Here is a 16,141-nt window from a genome sequence, read left to right as displayed (position 1 = left end):
AATCTTAAATGACAAAGATTCCCAGTTTTCCTACCCAAATTCATGGTTCTGTCTCATTTATGAAGCCAATGGTGCTCAAAGTGGCTATATACACCAAAAAACTAATTTGAACTAGTTTCCAAAACACAAAATTTAAATGTAAATTAATTTTTCAGGATGAAGTGTTTTCTGTTTCTGTGGTAAATGGTCGTATCATTGTGACAAGTGATGCTGGAAATGATCTCACCACAATAGAAAGTGATGTTAGTTCTAAATATAATGATGGAGAGTGGCATTACTTATCCTTGATGAAGATGGGAAAGAAGTAAGTTTTATATTATTATGGTTATCATAACCATGGTAATTATCTCACTACTATTGGAAACTTATCTCAGTCCTAATTTTAATGATTGACAATCTACCTGAATTGAAGCGATCATATTTCCACATGATCTACAATACTCCAACACAGTTACACTAGCAAATGGACCTTATCATTTTCTGACTTGCAGTCTTTCCAAAAGTGCTATCAGGCACTTTGATTGTATTAAAACTCAAAATTTGAAAAAAAATCTATAAAAATTGCAGTTTTTAACCATCTTTCAGCATTCATAATTTGCTTGTCTGTGCAGAATATAATTCAATATTTTTTGTACATTAAAGTAAATGAATGAAGTATGCAACTGTGATTTTGTTGTAAAAAAATTATAATCATTTTGAAATGCTCCAGTTTTGTAATCATTTCAGTTAGTTAGCATTATCTATTTTAAAGCAGTTTTGAAATGTTGCATATTCACTGCTAACCTTAGTATTAAAAATTTGTTCTCACTGGCTCTTGATCACCAAGATTTGTTCTTTTAGACTAATGATGAATATAGATGACAGAGAGATGGTGAATAGAATGTCAAAGGGAGATGACTCTAGTGTAACTACGAATCCTGTTCTGTATTTTGGAGGATTTGATGGAAGACTTCCTGATACTTTGGTTGGATCCACCAGACCGTTTGTTGGATGTATATCTGATGTCACAGTTAACAACAAGTAAGTTTGTAAAAGGAAGATAACTCTAAACTTATTATCAAATGTCTCATATGTAATGGTTAACTTAATAATTTTGAATTTTACAGTTAGAGTCTTATATGTTACTCTGGAGGATTGAAGAATCACTAAACTAAGTTTTATTATGCCCCCGCTGTAGCGGAGGGGGCATTAAGTTTTACCCTTGTAGTCTGTCTGTCCCAAAATTGGTTTCCGTTCTCTAACTTTAGTTTGCCTCAACCAAATGTTATGAAACTTATACACAATGCTTATTACTACAAAACACTGATCACGGTTGAATTTGGGTGGCGTCACTTTTACTGTTCTTGGGTTATGTCCCTTTATAACGTTATATACAAGCAGGGGCATCATCTGTGTCCCATGGACACATTCCCCATTTATTACATATTGATTTGTGGCTTTAAAAATAACTGACAAGATTGTAAATTGTGAACCCTTTACTTTCAGATTCTTAAACTTTGCTAGTATTCCAAACCAAAATGTAAGAGGAGCTAAGTTCAGTGATTGCCCCATGGTACAGCCAGGAGCCAAAATTGAGGAACCTGACATTCGAACCACACCTGCTCCCAGTGGTTTTACAACACCAGGTAACTGTACTCACTTTTCTTTTGTTAAACATATTTTTCTAGTCTATGGGCAGGGATGGGGTAATTGTAATTGACTTTAATTAAATGCAATTTCTCATGCAATGTGTTCTTGAAAAATGACTCAATCACAGGTAATTGTATTTTAATTAATTACATTCAGAAAATGAATTGTCTGGGACATTGCTGATATAAACCTTTGGTATAAATTTGGAAAAAATTTGGAAAGGATTGTACATGTTAGAGAGCTTACAAATCTGGATGGATGGATGCACAGACTTTCCAAGCGGCATAATTCCTTAAAAAAAATTCATTGGAAATGATTTTTGAACTCGTCCGAGACATTTTTGATATAAATTTGATAAAAAATCTGGCAAGATTTGTATGTGTGCTCACACACTCACAAGACCAGACAAACAGACACACAAATGCTTGGTATCACCCTGGCACTGCATTGTGGTGGAGGATAAAAAAGATGTTTGGGTAAATGTTGATAGAAACAATCAACAACCACTAATAAATGAATTTTAGTCTTAAACAGTCATTTTGATTTTCACATCAAAGTCTTGATTAATTATTAAGTCAAATTTAGTCTTTCAGTAAATTTTCAAGCTTATCCACTGTGGTAAATTCAGTACTGTTCAGTAGCTTTTCAGACAATAATGAATGATGCTGATTTGCACAGGTAACTGACAACTTCTGAACAGATCTTAGTTAACTTCAAGCGAACACAACTAATTTTGTTTTGATAGTTTTGAAGATATAGCTAATTGAATGTTTTAACTCAAACAAAGTAATGGTTTTGGTAAATTCCTTATATATTCAATATCCTACATGACATTAAAAAATAAAAGACTCCTAGTGTGTCACCTAAAATTGTCTAGTATCTTAATAATTTACTTCCTATATTGTAGCTGGTCCAGAAGAGCCAGCACAATGTGTCTTGCCTAATCCTACAAGTTTAGGTGCACCATCAGATATGGGAGAAGGACACTTCTTTGGAAAATCTCCTTACAGCTACTTCGAGTATGATTCCTTGTCATCGGGACTTAGAGTCAAGTATGTATTTGCTATACAAAAGGTCTGGTAATATTCACAGATTTCCTTTCTTTGTTGAAATCCAAAATTGGAAATAATATGTCTCTTTGTGAGGAGGAATTTTTTCAAAGTTAAATATTTTGAACTTACATTAAAAGAATTTTATTTGAAAAAATAAAGTTAATGAATATCTAATAAAAATAATAGTGTATATGAATAACAGTAAACGAAAGTAAATTCTTTCATAAATAGTATTTTTCTATGTAAAAAATGAGATGAGTATTACTCCAATGAGACAGCTATCCAACAGGAGGAGAATGTAAACAACTAAAGGTCATCATACAGCCTTAAACAATGAGCAAAACCCATCCTGTATGGTAAGCAATATATATATTGAATCTTGAGTTTCTTTTTGACTGTAAAACAAAATAAAAAAGAATCTTAAGTGGATGAGGAATTTGACTGCATTTAAATATGAATATGTAAAAATAAGGAGATGTGGTATGATTGCCAATGAGACAACTATCCACCAAAGTTCAAATGAAGTGGATATAAGCAATTATAGGCAACTGTACGGCCTTCAACAATGAGAAATCCCATACTGTATAGTTGGTTATAAAAGACCCTGACATGAAAAATATGAAACAATTCAATTGAGAAAACTAACAGCCTAATTTATAACAAAACAATTTACGAAAAAACAAATATGACAGACATGAACCAACGACAACCACTTAACTAAGGGCTCCATGAAAACTTTTTAACTTCGTTATTGCATACCTGTCAAATGACCTGCATTCTCCGGGTGACACCCATAAATTTCACCTCTCATGTGGTATTTTTTTGATAACTGCTGGGTTGTTAAATAACCTTGGAATTGGAAAATGCACCGTTTTCACCCGGGTTCTTGAGCCTTCAGAATTTTTAAGTATGAAATGATATATTTCATAAGTGATTTTCCTTTGAAATTGGCAAATTCGTAATTCTTCCTCGACAGGAAGTTCAACTAGCTGTTTTAACTGTCAAATTAAGTGACCCATTAAGTGCAATGCTTCACTTGACAGCTTTGATGTCAAACACACTGTTAATTAACACCAATTACCTTTGCTTAAGGTCATAAATAATTTGTGTATTTCAAAGTTGTTTAACAAAAAATTTGATTTACTTTGCCTTTTTTGCCACTTTTCACAGTATACTCCTTAAACTGATTTATTTTTGTAAAAGGATTAAAACTAAGGCAAATTGAATGCAAATACAGATGTCAGAATATTACTGTAGCGGAGGGGCATTAAGTTTTACCCATGTCCGTCCGTCTGTACGTACGTCCGTCGTCCCAAAATTGGTTTCTATTCTCTAACTTTAATTTGCCTCAACCAAATGTTAGGAAACTTATACACAATGCTTATTTACACAAAACTCAGATCAAATATGAATTTGGGTAGCATCACTTTTATTGTTCTTGAGTTATGTCCCTTTATAATGTTATATGCAAGCGGGGACATCATCTGTGTCCCATGGACACATTCCCCTTTTATTCTATCTTAGAACAATTAAAAAATTAACATTTTGAAAATTATTTTCTTCATCTCTACCTCCTTTGAATGCTTAGATTTTATATTATATTTTCTAATATCAACTGTTTTAATGGAATGAATAGGAGATTAAGTAAAGCTGTATATTGATGTTATATATCCTTAACATACTGTGAAACATGAGGCTTGTGGATTGATTTAAAACTATGAATGAAATAAGAAGAGGGGGTATGGCTTGACTTGAAATGATATAGTATAATACTTTAATATTTCAATGGTTTATAAATGTAATGAAAAAATAAAATTAAAGTTTTAAATTATTTTCAGTCAATACTTATCCATCAGTGAACATGTTTTGGAAATGGTTCAATTTAAAATATAAAAAAATGTCCCCTAAATACTTAAATTCAGCAGAAAAAAAGTTTGTACGCGTTATGAAATTTTTTTAACTATATGATAATTTAACCAAAGACATTTCTTTTTCATGCCCCATTTGTAGGCATAATATTTTTTTGGTCTGTGTGTCTGTTCTTTCGTCCTTTTGTTCGTCTGTCCGTATGTCCGTACATCCGTCTGTCCCGCTTCAGGTTAAAGTTTTTGGTCAAGGTAGTTTTTGATGAGGTTGAAGTCCAATCAACTTGAAACTTAGTACACATGTTCCCTATGATATGATCTTTCTAATTTTAATGCCAAATTAGATTTTTGACCCTAATTTCACGGTCCACGGAACATAAAAAATGATAGTGCGAGTGGGGCATCCGTGTACTATGGACACATTCTTGTTTTTAGATCACCTGGCCCGAAGGGCCAAGTGAGCTTTTCTCATCACTTGGCGTCCGTTGTCCGGCGTCTTCTAGAGAACCACTGAATGGAATGAAACCAAACATGGCATGAATGTTCCTTATGAGGTGCTGACCAAGTGTTGTGTTGTTACTTTGTAGCGGATCCATCATCCAAGATGGCCGCCAGCGGGGGACTTAGTTTAACATAGGACCCTATGGGAAATACATACAAATGTCTTCTTTTAGAGAACCACTGAATGGAATGAAACCAAACATGGCATGAATGTTTCTTATGAGGTGCTGACCGAGTGTTGTACTTTGAAGCCGATCCATAATCCAAGATGGCCGCCAGCGGGGGACTTAGTTTAACATAGGACCCTATGGGAAATACATACAAATGTCTTCTTTTAGAGAACCACTGAATGGAATGAAACCAAACATGGTATGAATGTTTCTTATGAGGTGCTGACCGAGTGTTGTTACTTTGAAGCCGATCCATAATCCAAGATGGCCGCCAGCGGGGGACTTAGTTTAACATAGGACCCTATGGGAAATACATACAAATGTCTTCTTTTAGAGAACCACTGAATGGAATGAAACCAAACATGGTATGAATGTTCCTTATGAGGTGCTGACCGAGTGTTGTTACTTTGAAGCTGATCCATAATCCAAGATGGCCGCCAGCGGGGATGGGACCCTATGGGAAATACATACAAATGTCTTCTTTTAGAGAACCACTGAATGGAATTAAACCAAACATGGCATGAATGTTCCTTATGCGGTGCTGACCAAGTGTTGTTACTATGAAGCTGATCCATAATCCAAGATAGCCGCCAGCAGGGGACTTAGTTTAACATTGGACCCTATGGGAAATACATACAAATGTCTTCTTTTAAAGAACCACTGAATGGAATGAAACCAAACATGGCATGAATGTTTCTTATGAGGTGCTGACCGAGTGTTGTTACTTTGAAGCTGATCCATAATCCAAGATGGCCGCCATGCAGGGGACTTAGTTTAACATGGGACCCTATGAGAAATACATACAAATGTCTTCTTTTAGAGAACCACTGAATGGAATGAAACCAAACATGGCATGAATGTTCCTTATGAGGTGCTGACCAAGTGTTGTTACTATGAAGCTGATCCATAATCTAAGATGGCAGTCAGCGGAGGACTTAGTTTAACATAGGACCCTATGAGAAATACGTACAAATGTTTTCTTTTAGAGAACCATTGAATGGAATGAAACTAAACATGGCATGAATGTTCCTTTTGAGGTGCTGACCAAGTGTTGTTACTTTGAAGCTGATCCTTCATCCATGATGGCTGCCAGATGGGGACAATGTTTAACAAAGGACCCTATGGACAATACATACAAATGTCTTCTTTTAGAGAACAACATACTGAATGGATTGAAACCAAACATGGCATGAATGTTCCTTATGAGGTGCTGACTAAGTTTTGTTACTTTGAAGCTGATCCTTCATCCATGATGGCCGCCAATGGGGGGACTTCCTTTAACATAAGACCCTGTGGGAAATACATACAAATGCTTCTTCTAGAGGTGCACTGAATGGAATGAAACCAAAACATGGCATAAATGTTTCTTATGAGGTGCTGATTTAGTGTTGCTACTTTGTTGCCGATTTACTGTTCAAGATGGTCACCAGGATTTTTTATTAAATTACAGGACCAATATTAAACCAAATTTGGCCTCACTCATTATTAGGGTATCTGTTATGATTTTAATCTATTTTTACATGATTTCCAAAACCAAAGTAGAATCAGGTGAGCGACACAGGCTCTTGAGAGCATCTAGTTTTATATACTGAAAAGTTATATTTTAAACCTAACTGTTAAGAAATTGATGTATGACTAATGACGACTTATTATTTAACCAACAGGTCAGAATTTGAAGTTAGACTAAAGACCACTTCTGGAAATGGTGTGGTTTTCTATGCATCTGATATAAGACACACAGATTTCTTGTCACTGTTTATGAAGGAGGGCAAAGTTATCTTCTCATTTGATTGTGGAACAGGAGAAGCTGTGATTATTAGTACTAAAACTTACAATGATGGACAGTGGCATACTGTAAGTTATGGATAAGTAGTTCTCAAACTTACAATGATGGACAGTGGCATACTGTAAGTTATGGATAAGTAGTTCTCAAACTTACAATGATGGACAGTGGCATACTGTAAGTTATGGATAAGTAGTTCTCAAACTTACAATGATGAACTGTGGCATACTGTAAGTTATGGATAAGTAGGTCTCAAACTTACAATGATGGACAGTGGCATACTGTAAGTTATGGATAAGTAGTTCTCAAACTTACAATGATGGACATTGGCATACTGTAAGTTATGGATAAGTAGTTCTCAAACTTACAATGATGGACAGTGGCATACTGTAAGTTATGGATAAGTAGTTCTCAAACTTACAATGATGGACAGTGGCATACTGTAAGTTATGGATAAGTAGTTCTCAAACACACAATGATGGACAGTGGCATACTGTAAGTTGTTCTCAAACACTGTTAAACTTGTTAAAGGTAATTCTAATTGAAAATGATAGACAGTGGCAGATAGTGAGTTATAGTTTACAGTTATTGTTAACACAGTGATGGACAGTGGTGTAATGTAAGTAAATGATACAAAGTTGTAAAGCCGAAGAGGAGGGATATCATTTATAGGAAGGACTGCATTGCAATTTTTTGCTGATGTCAAAGTATTTCAAATCCCTTCTTTCAATATTTGTTTCCAGTCTTCAAAATCATTTGAGATATATTTCATATACAAAAATCTAAATTATTTGATACAGTCGATTCCTGTTATTTGCATAGCCTATTTGTTACAAAATTAGAACAAATTGTTCTAAAAATAGATTTGTTTCTAAGACCCGTATGTACAATGTACATCATTACGCTTTGATTAAAATAAACTGTTCAACTATACTACACAGTTTATTATCATTTTTAACAATAAATGTGTAATGAACTGCCTTTGATATGCAGTATTTACCGCTTGCACAGTGATGTAACACTTTCTTTAACCTCGTTAGTTTCGTATATGCAAAGCAGTAAACCGGTAAAGGGGCCCTGTAGGGGTTATTTGCTGGACACAAGTGTTGGAACGTGTGAAAATATAATAATTAGAAGTGAATGCTCTTTTCCAAAAATAATGAAAATAAATGATTGACGAATAAAATTCTTCAACCATATATAAATGCTCTGTAATGTTTAACATAACATAAATGCAAATCACCCCAAGCGGAATTGCGAGAGTACACATAGGATGCTCTTTCAAGGAAATTAGCAGGCGTTATTGTTTTTAAAATTCACCCCAAATGTAATCTATGGACAATGCTTAAAATCCAATCAATAATTAACATCTTTTGGGATAGAATGGTCATGTTTTTACAACAATTATCTGTTTGACATTTTATGACCTCGAGGCTTAAAATAGAACATGGGAAACTTCACCTGTGAACACATCGAGGGTTATTTTAAAGTAAAACTCCATCATATAAACACGAAAGAAACTGTTTTAAAATTGTATTTTAATAACACAAAAGTGAATATGAAAAAATAACGAAAATAATGATGCATTCAAGAAAAATATACTTACCAAGTTGCCGTTTCCGGTCAAAAATCTCGTAAGTTTGAACTAAGCATATCTAGCTGGCAATTATTTTCTATGCAATTAACCAAAAGGCCACTTGTAAGGCTATGCATATAACCGGATAATTTAACATTAGATGAATGGGAAATGGTTCTGTGCAGGAGAAAATTATGCAATTACCGTAACCTAATTATGCTATTAAGCGGTATGCGATTAAGTGGAGTCACAAGGCCTGTTCTTACCACTGTAAAAGATGATTTTATACAAAAAAGTTATGCTTGTCTATGAATGAGTTAAATTTAAGTTACAAATGTGACAATTTTATCTTGTATAGGTGAAGTTTATGAGGAATTTGAAGCAAGGTGCTTTAGAGATAGATGGTGAGAGGATTACCGAGGGAGATGGACTGTCCAAAGGTTCAGCAAGGTCACTGAATGTTAAGCCTCCTTACTATGTGGGTGGTCTCCCTGATGATAAAGAGTATACAAAAAAAGTCGGCCGAAACTTACTGGTGAGTCTTTGACAAGGTTTTTCATCTTTTTGGAAGGGGTTATCTCTACTGTATTGCTTGGCTGTAAATTCATTTGTCATATAAGTCTGTCAAATTACTTGACAACTGTATAAGTTTAAGAAAAATTCATATCCAGACTTTTTTGAGAAACATTCTAGGTATTGTATAAGAAAATAACATTTCAGGCTTGCATCTTTTATATATGTCTTTCGGAGGAGAACACTGCAACATACTTAGGGGTATATGATACAGAGGAGATCTTACATTTCATTCCTTTGACATACACTCTAGAAATAAGCAAAGAAAAATATACATTGTGCATTCATGACTTAATTTTGGAGATATTTCAGTTTGATTATTGTTGTTTCAGGTAAAAAAGCAAATTTTCATATTTCAATCCTTAAAAAAAAAAAATTAAACTAATGACTGAATGTTTAACCTTTTAGCAGGGGCATCAAATATGTCTTTCAGACACAACCATTTCAAATTGTACTTTAACATCACTGTTTAACTAAATTCAATTTATGTGGCATTAAATTCAGGCATGCATCAGGGACATCATCTTTTGTCTAGTTTTTTTTCTGCTGTAGTACTTTCATCAATGCAGGTATCTGTTATTCATTAGAAAAGTTTATCATGCAACATGATATTTATTGTTTTGCTTATCTATGTTTAAGCTTGCAGAAAAATCTTTACATCAGAATATAATATAAACATAGAAGATCAGGCAATTTTAAGGCTTGTTCATAATGTCAAATTGTGTTCACAGAAATCCTTCATATCAATGATTATATATCTGTTATTTTAGGAAAATTTAGCTTTTCACAACAATTTAATGCATGCACAAAAAAAATATCACAATGATTTCATTTGAATTTGGTATGAAAAAAAGGAATTGGACTTAAAAAAAAAGAAATAAAAGGTAACATTATTAAAGTTGGCAGATCATATACATATTTTTCATTTGAAATAATATAAAAAGTAAAATTACAAAAATACTGAACTCCGAGGAAAATTCAAAACGGAAAGTCCCTAATCAAACGGCAAAATCAAATGATAAAACACATCAAACAAATGGACAACTGTATAATTGACTTATAATTGACTCTTTTTCTCTAGGTTTTGCAATCATATGTAAGTTTGGAGTATATTGACCAGTTGAATTTCATCTTTCAGTCTATTATAATAATATTTTCTGTTCTAAGATGTATATTTGATATAATATGGATATAAAATTAACAAACAATTAGCTTTCTAACATATTTTTTTTTAATTTAATGAATTATCTCCCTTGTCTAGTTAAGTTCCTGTACGACTTGTACAAAAAATAATCTTCTCACTTCCACTTCCAACAGGCATTATAAGTAATTGTCTTATCTACCATTTATGATAGCTAATGTTTCAATTTACCTGCTGTGTGAGCACAAATATCTAAAATAATTTCTCAGATTTTAATGTAATCAAATTTAAATTTCTAACTTTGAATCTAAAAAATTGGAATTGTAAAAATTGCTGAATTCTATTTGCTTATGATTCTGTGACATTAAACATATTTAAAAAGAAAATCAACCTTATTTGATAGAATTCTGTGGTAATTTTTTAATTCATTGATGAGGTATGGGAGATAACTAATTTATCTCATTTAAAGAAAAAGAAAAATTCAATGAAATTATTTTTCCGTTTATAACAAATTGATTTTTACAGTTGGTTTAGTTAGACTTTCTCACTTTTGGTCACATTGGTAACCTGTAGTTGGTAAAAACTCTCTCCACATCTGTTATAACATTCAAGCCTTCCTACAACAAATACATTTTAAACAATCTTTTAATACTTTCCAACTTTTGTTCACAATGCTAAGTTTTTCCCCAAGGTACAGCACTATTCTACAGAAAAAAAATGTTTTTCATTATGTTAAAAAATATACCTAACTGATTGAATTTTTGTATTTCTTATTACATATTTTTCCTAGATATGATTTATATATTTAAAACAACAGTACATTTAGTAAATTCATAAATTACATGATATTTTCAACAAAATAGAAATGACATTGTTTCATTACACATGGATACAAATTCATCTTACTTTTAGATAAAGAATTTAAGGTTTTTATTTCTGATGGGCTAATAAGTGGATTGATGCAAAAATAACTAAATAAATATATATTTCCTTATTGTTGGACCAAACATAGATTTAAAAGTTGAAACAAGTGATGTTTGGCTATGTACAAGGTTTTATGTTGCTTTCCCTTTTAAAATGATCTCACCATTACATACAATAATTTGAGTTGTAACAAGAGATTTTAAGGAATAACTGTATTGTATTGTCATACATGCTGATGTCAATTATTGATTTCACTTTCACAAACTAAGTATGAGTCAAGTTGAAAACTGATATTTGTGACTGTAAAATCTAAGATTGATGTCTGCACCCTGAAACTGTGGTAACAATTCTATTGCACAAATAAAATGCAGCTGAATAAAAATTGATTTATGCTTAACATCTGACTTTACCCAGGGTACAAAAGTGAATTAAACATTATAGGATTTTTTTTTATGCCCCCGCCGTAGCAGTGGGGGCATTAAGTTTTACCCTTGTCCGTCCATACGTCCCAAAATTGGTTTCCGTTCTCTAACTTGAGTTTGCCTTAACCAAATGTTATGAATCTAATACACAATGCTTATTACCACAAAACACAGATCAAGTTTGAATTTTGGTGGCGTCACTTTAACCGTTCTAGAGTTATGCCCCTTTATAAATGCAAAATTTTTAGTTTCTTATAAATATCAAGTAATCTTTAAAATTGGAGTTATCTTCCTTTTTCCATGATTATAGTTGAATCAACTACAATCAATGCTTTATACAATGCATTATTTAATTTTGACTTCCACTGATAAAACACAGATCAAGTTGAATTTGGGTAGTGTCACTTTAACCATTATTGAGTTATGCCCCTTTATAAATAGAAAGATTGCAAAATTTTTAGTTTCCATTCTGTAACTTAAGTTTGCCCCAACCAATATTATGAAACCTATACACAATATTCATTATCACAAAACTAAGATCAATTACACATTTTTTGTTTCCGTTTTCTAACTTTAGTTTGCCTCAACCAAATGTTATGAAACTTATACACAATGCTTATTACTACATAATACCAGAAGTCCATTACTAGACGAAGTGTGCAACCCGCTATATAGTAAGGCGATCACGTTTTCCCCGTACTTCCAACTGTGATTGAAACGGGATTTGAGCGAGATTGCTATTAATAGTAACAAAAATCAATGGCCAAATTTTTTGCGATGCATTCTGGGTAGAGATAATTTATGCAAAACACCCTATAACTTAATTAGCACACTGTTGAAAATAATGTTTGACCATTGATGTGTTAATGAATAGCAGATCCTAGCATATTATATCAGTGTCATGAGTCATTATGATGGTTTTAATATTAAATGATAAATATGTTTGTATAATTTATCAATTAAAAACTACAATTATAACCGTAGAAAAATTGTCAGACGAAATAAAAAGGCTCACTTCTAAATACAATAAACGTTTGGTTTTAGAGTTATTTGTGAAAAAATTGCCATTAAAAAGTTGACATGGAAAAATTAGGTCGGAAAATTGTGTATCCATATACAGTACAAGTTACACTAGATTAGGAATGAGTTTAATAGGAATAAACATTCTATTATATTTATTTTAAGAATATATGTTACGAATTACAATTTTCAAGAAATAAGTTTTTTTAAAAGTTACCAGTGATCAGGAAGGACGTGCGCCTTGCGCCAATTGCGCTTATTGATCAGAAAAGGCTCATAGAGTGACAAATGTAAGCGCCCGCGTGGCGCATGATATTTTTCACTTCATTTTGAAACGTTGAGATATCGTCAAATGGATTTCAGATCGTATTTCGTGCCGCCATGTGTGAGTACACAACTGTGTAGTGTTTACTCCAATGATAGGAGCACCTATATATTTTTGGGACGTCTCGGTGTTTTCCTATGGTAATAATAGCAACATGCGGTATGACTGATTACCCAAAAAACGTAATTAACCATCTTTCATGATATAATTTTTTAAAAACAACTTTAAATTTATGAAAATTGGCTAGTACAGTCGAGAATTCTTCTCTAATTATAATCTTTTAAGTAAGCTTGCTATTATTTCGATTGAAAAACCCAAAAGCCTTTTTATGAATAGCATAGTATTTGTCTCCATAAAAGGGGCTTAACTGTCCTTGTCATTTTTTTTGGTCTTTGGCTCGTTTTGACATTTTGTAAACATGCCTTCAGCGAATTGTTGTTGTGTCTTATCAATTAACGTTGCTCTCTACTGTTATTTTTGTCATCGTGATGAAGTAATAATAATACAAGTGCAGAGGAAATGCCAGAAACTTCCTCTAATACGGAACGTCTGGAATAAGTATGGTATCGACGAAGACCTAAATTTAATGTAAAAAAAAAAATGAACAAGGGAACAGTACAAGTTTTAACATTGTAAATAAAGGTTATCGTAAATATTGCCCGGTTTGGAAGAAGTTATTGTATATTCATTGAAATTGAAATTACAAAATCACAGGAATAATATCCATGATATTAATTAGAATCATACTTGTAAGTACAGTGAAATATACACTTTTTTTATTTTTTGTTTTTATTGTAAACGAATGGCCTACTCATTTGACAACATGGCCCATTAATTCTAAAAATGGCCCATAGAATTTATTTTTGGGGGACCCTGGGCCCATAGAGAAAAAATCCTTCCAGATCACTGGTTACAAGGGAATTCTGCAGATATAACCATTTTTAGCAAAATTAACAAATTGTACCCTCAATTTTGAAAAAAAAGAGGGGAAATTTAATTGTATACCCTTTCTTCAATTTCGCCGGAATATCTTCAATCCTGCGTAACTTAGATCTTGACGGTAATACCACCTCGGATGACGATGTGGACGAACAATGGTTATCATTTCAGTCAGATATTGTTACATTTATCTGTTAAAATACATGTAAAAAATGTCGTTCACAACACGTGCGTTCGGTGTATAAATTTTAAAATTGTAGGACAAGTTGCGATCACGATCTTTGTAAACAAATGAGTAATAAATATATATTTTTTATGTAAGTATACTTCATACAGAAATATGACGAAGTCTTTCTTCAAAAACCTATAGCTGTTGTTTAAATTGTTCAAATACTAAATCAATCTCAAGGGTTAAGTTGGGCCGTAAAGAAATAAAGTAATCCCTGGAATTGTCCGGTTCCAACAGTAAAACCCTTTCTTACAAGTGTGGGATGTATATATTAATGGCAGCCACGTCAGGTCGGATTAGGGACTTTAAAGCCAGTACCTCGCGTATTCAGGATGAATGTTACAATCTCTGATGTTAAATATAACACTTGCGACAACTCTTTGGTGGGATATGCATGATATATTTGCAACTGAATGTAAAGCTAGCAACACACACTAAAGCAAAACTTTAATCCGCATGATCTACAGATGTCTTCAGTCTTTTGAGTATAAAAAAAAAAAAAAAGGACTATTACACGTTGCAACACTGACTCACGTATACATCTTATGATGGGGAACGAAATGACGGACAGACAGGAGAAGAGTATGTCTCTTAATTTAAAATAGCTAAAAAAACAAGAGACTTTTGCAATTCCAAATTGTTTCAAAGTCATCTGAAGCAAAAAATGGTCGGATATTTTTGACAAATGTATTTCGGTAAAAGCGAAGAAAAAACCCCTTCTTTTGCTTGTTCGTTACCGTATATATAGCTTCCTTGATGCCGTAAGTAACCGAGACACAATTCATCAACACAACGTTCTATTTAAAAAAGGAGGCAATTATGACTATATTTTGACAAAAACAACTATAATTATCTTTGAAATAGACGATACATTTTTAGTCCGACACGGCAGATTTTATAGTTCTCATTTGCCTTTGCGCGATGAAAAATGGTACCAATGTATTCGTTTATAAAATTTTATATCATTTTCTAAATGTTGAAATAAAATGAAGTTAAATAACTGGCAATAAGAATCTACCGCACTAAATCTGCTCACTTCATTTACAACAAACTGATAATTAATGAAACACTCAAGGAGACTAATTAACAGCTATCTGTTTGATGATAATATTTGTACCCATGATTCCATAGTTATAAAACGAGATTTGGGAATACCACCTATGGGGCTTTCCACTGATAATGGGGACATCGTGATCGCCTTACTATATAGTACAACTGGCACACTTAGTCTAGTAATGGACTTCTGATAATACAGATTAAGTACGAAATTTGGTGAGAACACTTTTACCATTCTTGAGTTATGTCCCTTTATAAACATAAAAATTGCTGAATTTTTTGTTTCCGTTCTCTAACTTTAGTTTGTCTCAACCAAATGTTATAAAACTTATACACAACCGTTCTAGAGTTATGCGTGTTTACAAATAGAGAAATTGCTGAATTTTTAGTTTCTGTTCTCTACTTAAGTTAGCCTCAACCAAATGTTATGAGACTTACACACAATGCTTATTACCACAAAACTCAGATCAAGTTCAAATTTGGGTAGCGTCACTTTTACAGTTCTTCAGTTATGTCCCTTTATAACTATATGCTATGCAAGTGGGGGCATCATCTGTGTCCACATGTGGACACTATCCACATTTATTTAATTCATTTATATAATAAATGATTGATTTAATACAGGGTGTATCTACTGCTTTCCAAGGCTGTATAGCTGACTTGACACTAAGTGGAAAAGCCATGCCCAAGCCTGTTGTAGAGAATGATGTTAGAAGATGTTATACTGATGATTATGAGTCAGGATCTTTCTTCTTCAACAATGGTGGATATGTTCAATTAGGTATGGAAAACAAAAGAAAAAAAATTGTAATTATATCTCTGACAAATTTAAAAATAAGTGTAGATCATTATTTTATGGGAATTATGCCCCTTGAAAATAAAAGTAAAATAGGCTTCCCTAGAGCAATCTAGTTAAACTATTATCGAAAATCTGTA

The 16,141-nt window shown here is 32.8% G+C and overlaps 1 protein-coding gene across 2 annotated transcripts in view; it reads left to right on the top strand.

The window, feature by feature from the left end:
- LOC127706551 (laminin-like protein epi-1) overlaps positions 1 to 16,141 on the top strand; it is a 122,253-nt gene that overhangs the window by 96,066 nt on the left and 10,046 nt on the right. Inside the window, exons 63-70 of one of the 2 annotated variants that reach the window (XM_052211209.1) lie at positions 156 to 304; positions 841 to 1,020; positions 1,486 to 1,625; positions 2,537 to 2,681; positions 6,882 to 7,071; positions 8,935 to 9,111; positions 10,231 to 10,245; positions 15,830 to 15,986. In XM_052211209.1, coding sequence (XP_052067169.1) covers positions 156 to 304; positions 841 to 1,020; positions 1,486 to 1,625; positions 2,537 to 2,681; positions 6,882 to 7,071; positions 8,935 to 9,111; positions 10,231 to 10,245; positions 15,830 to 15,986 — 1,153 coding nt within the window. The remainder of the gene's footprint in view (positions 1 to 155; positions 305 to 840; positions 1,021 to 1,485; positions 1,626 to 2,536; positions 2,682 to 6,881; positions 7,072 to 8,934; positions 9,112 to 10,230; positions 10,246 to 15,829; positions 15,987 to 16,141) is intronic. The other variant, XM_052211217.1, reaches the window with a different exon arrangement.

This window comes from Mytilus californianus, unplaced genomic scaffold (assembly GCF_021869535.1).
Source record: "Mytilus californianus isolate M0D057914Y unplaced genomic scaffold, xbMytCali1.0.p SCAF_1, whole genome shotgun sequence".
Classification (NCBI taxonomy): Eukaryota; Metazoa; Mollusca; class Bivalvia; order Mytilida; family Mytilidae; genus Mytilus; species Mytilus californianus.
This window is presented reverse-complemented; position numbering and strand designations above follow the sequence as displayed.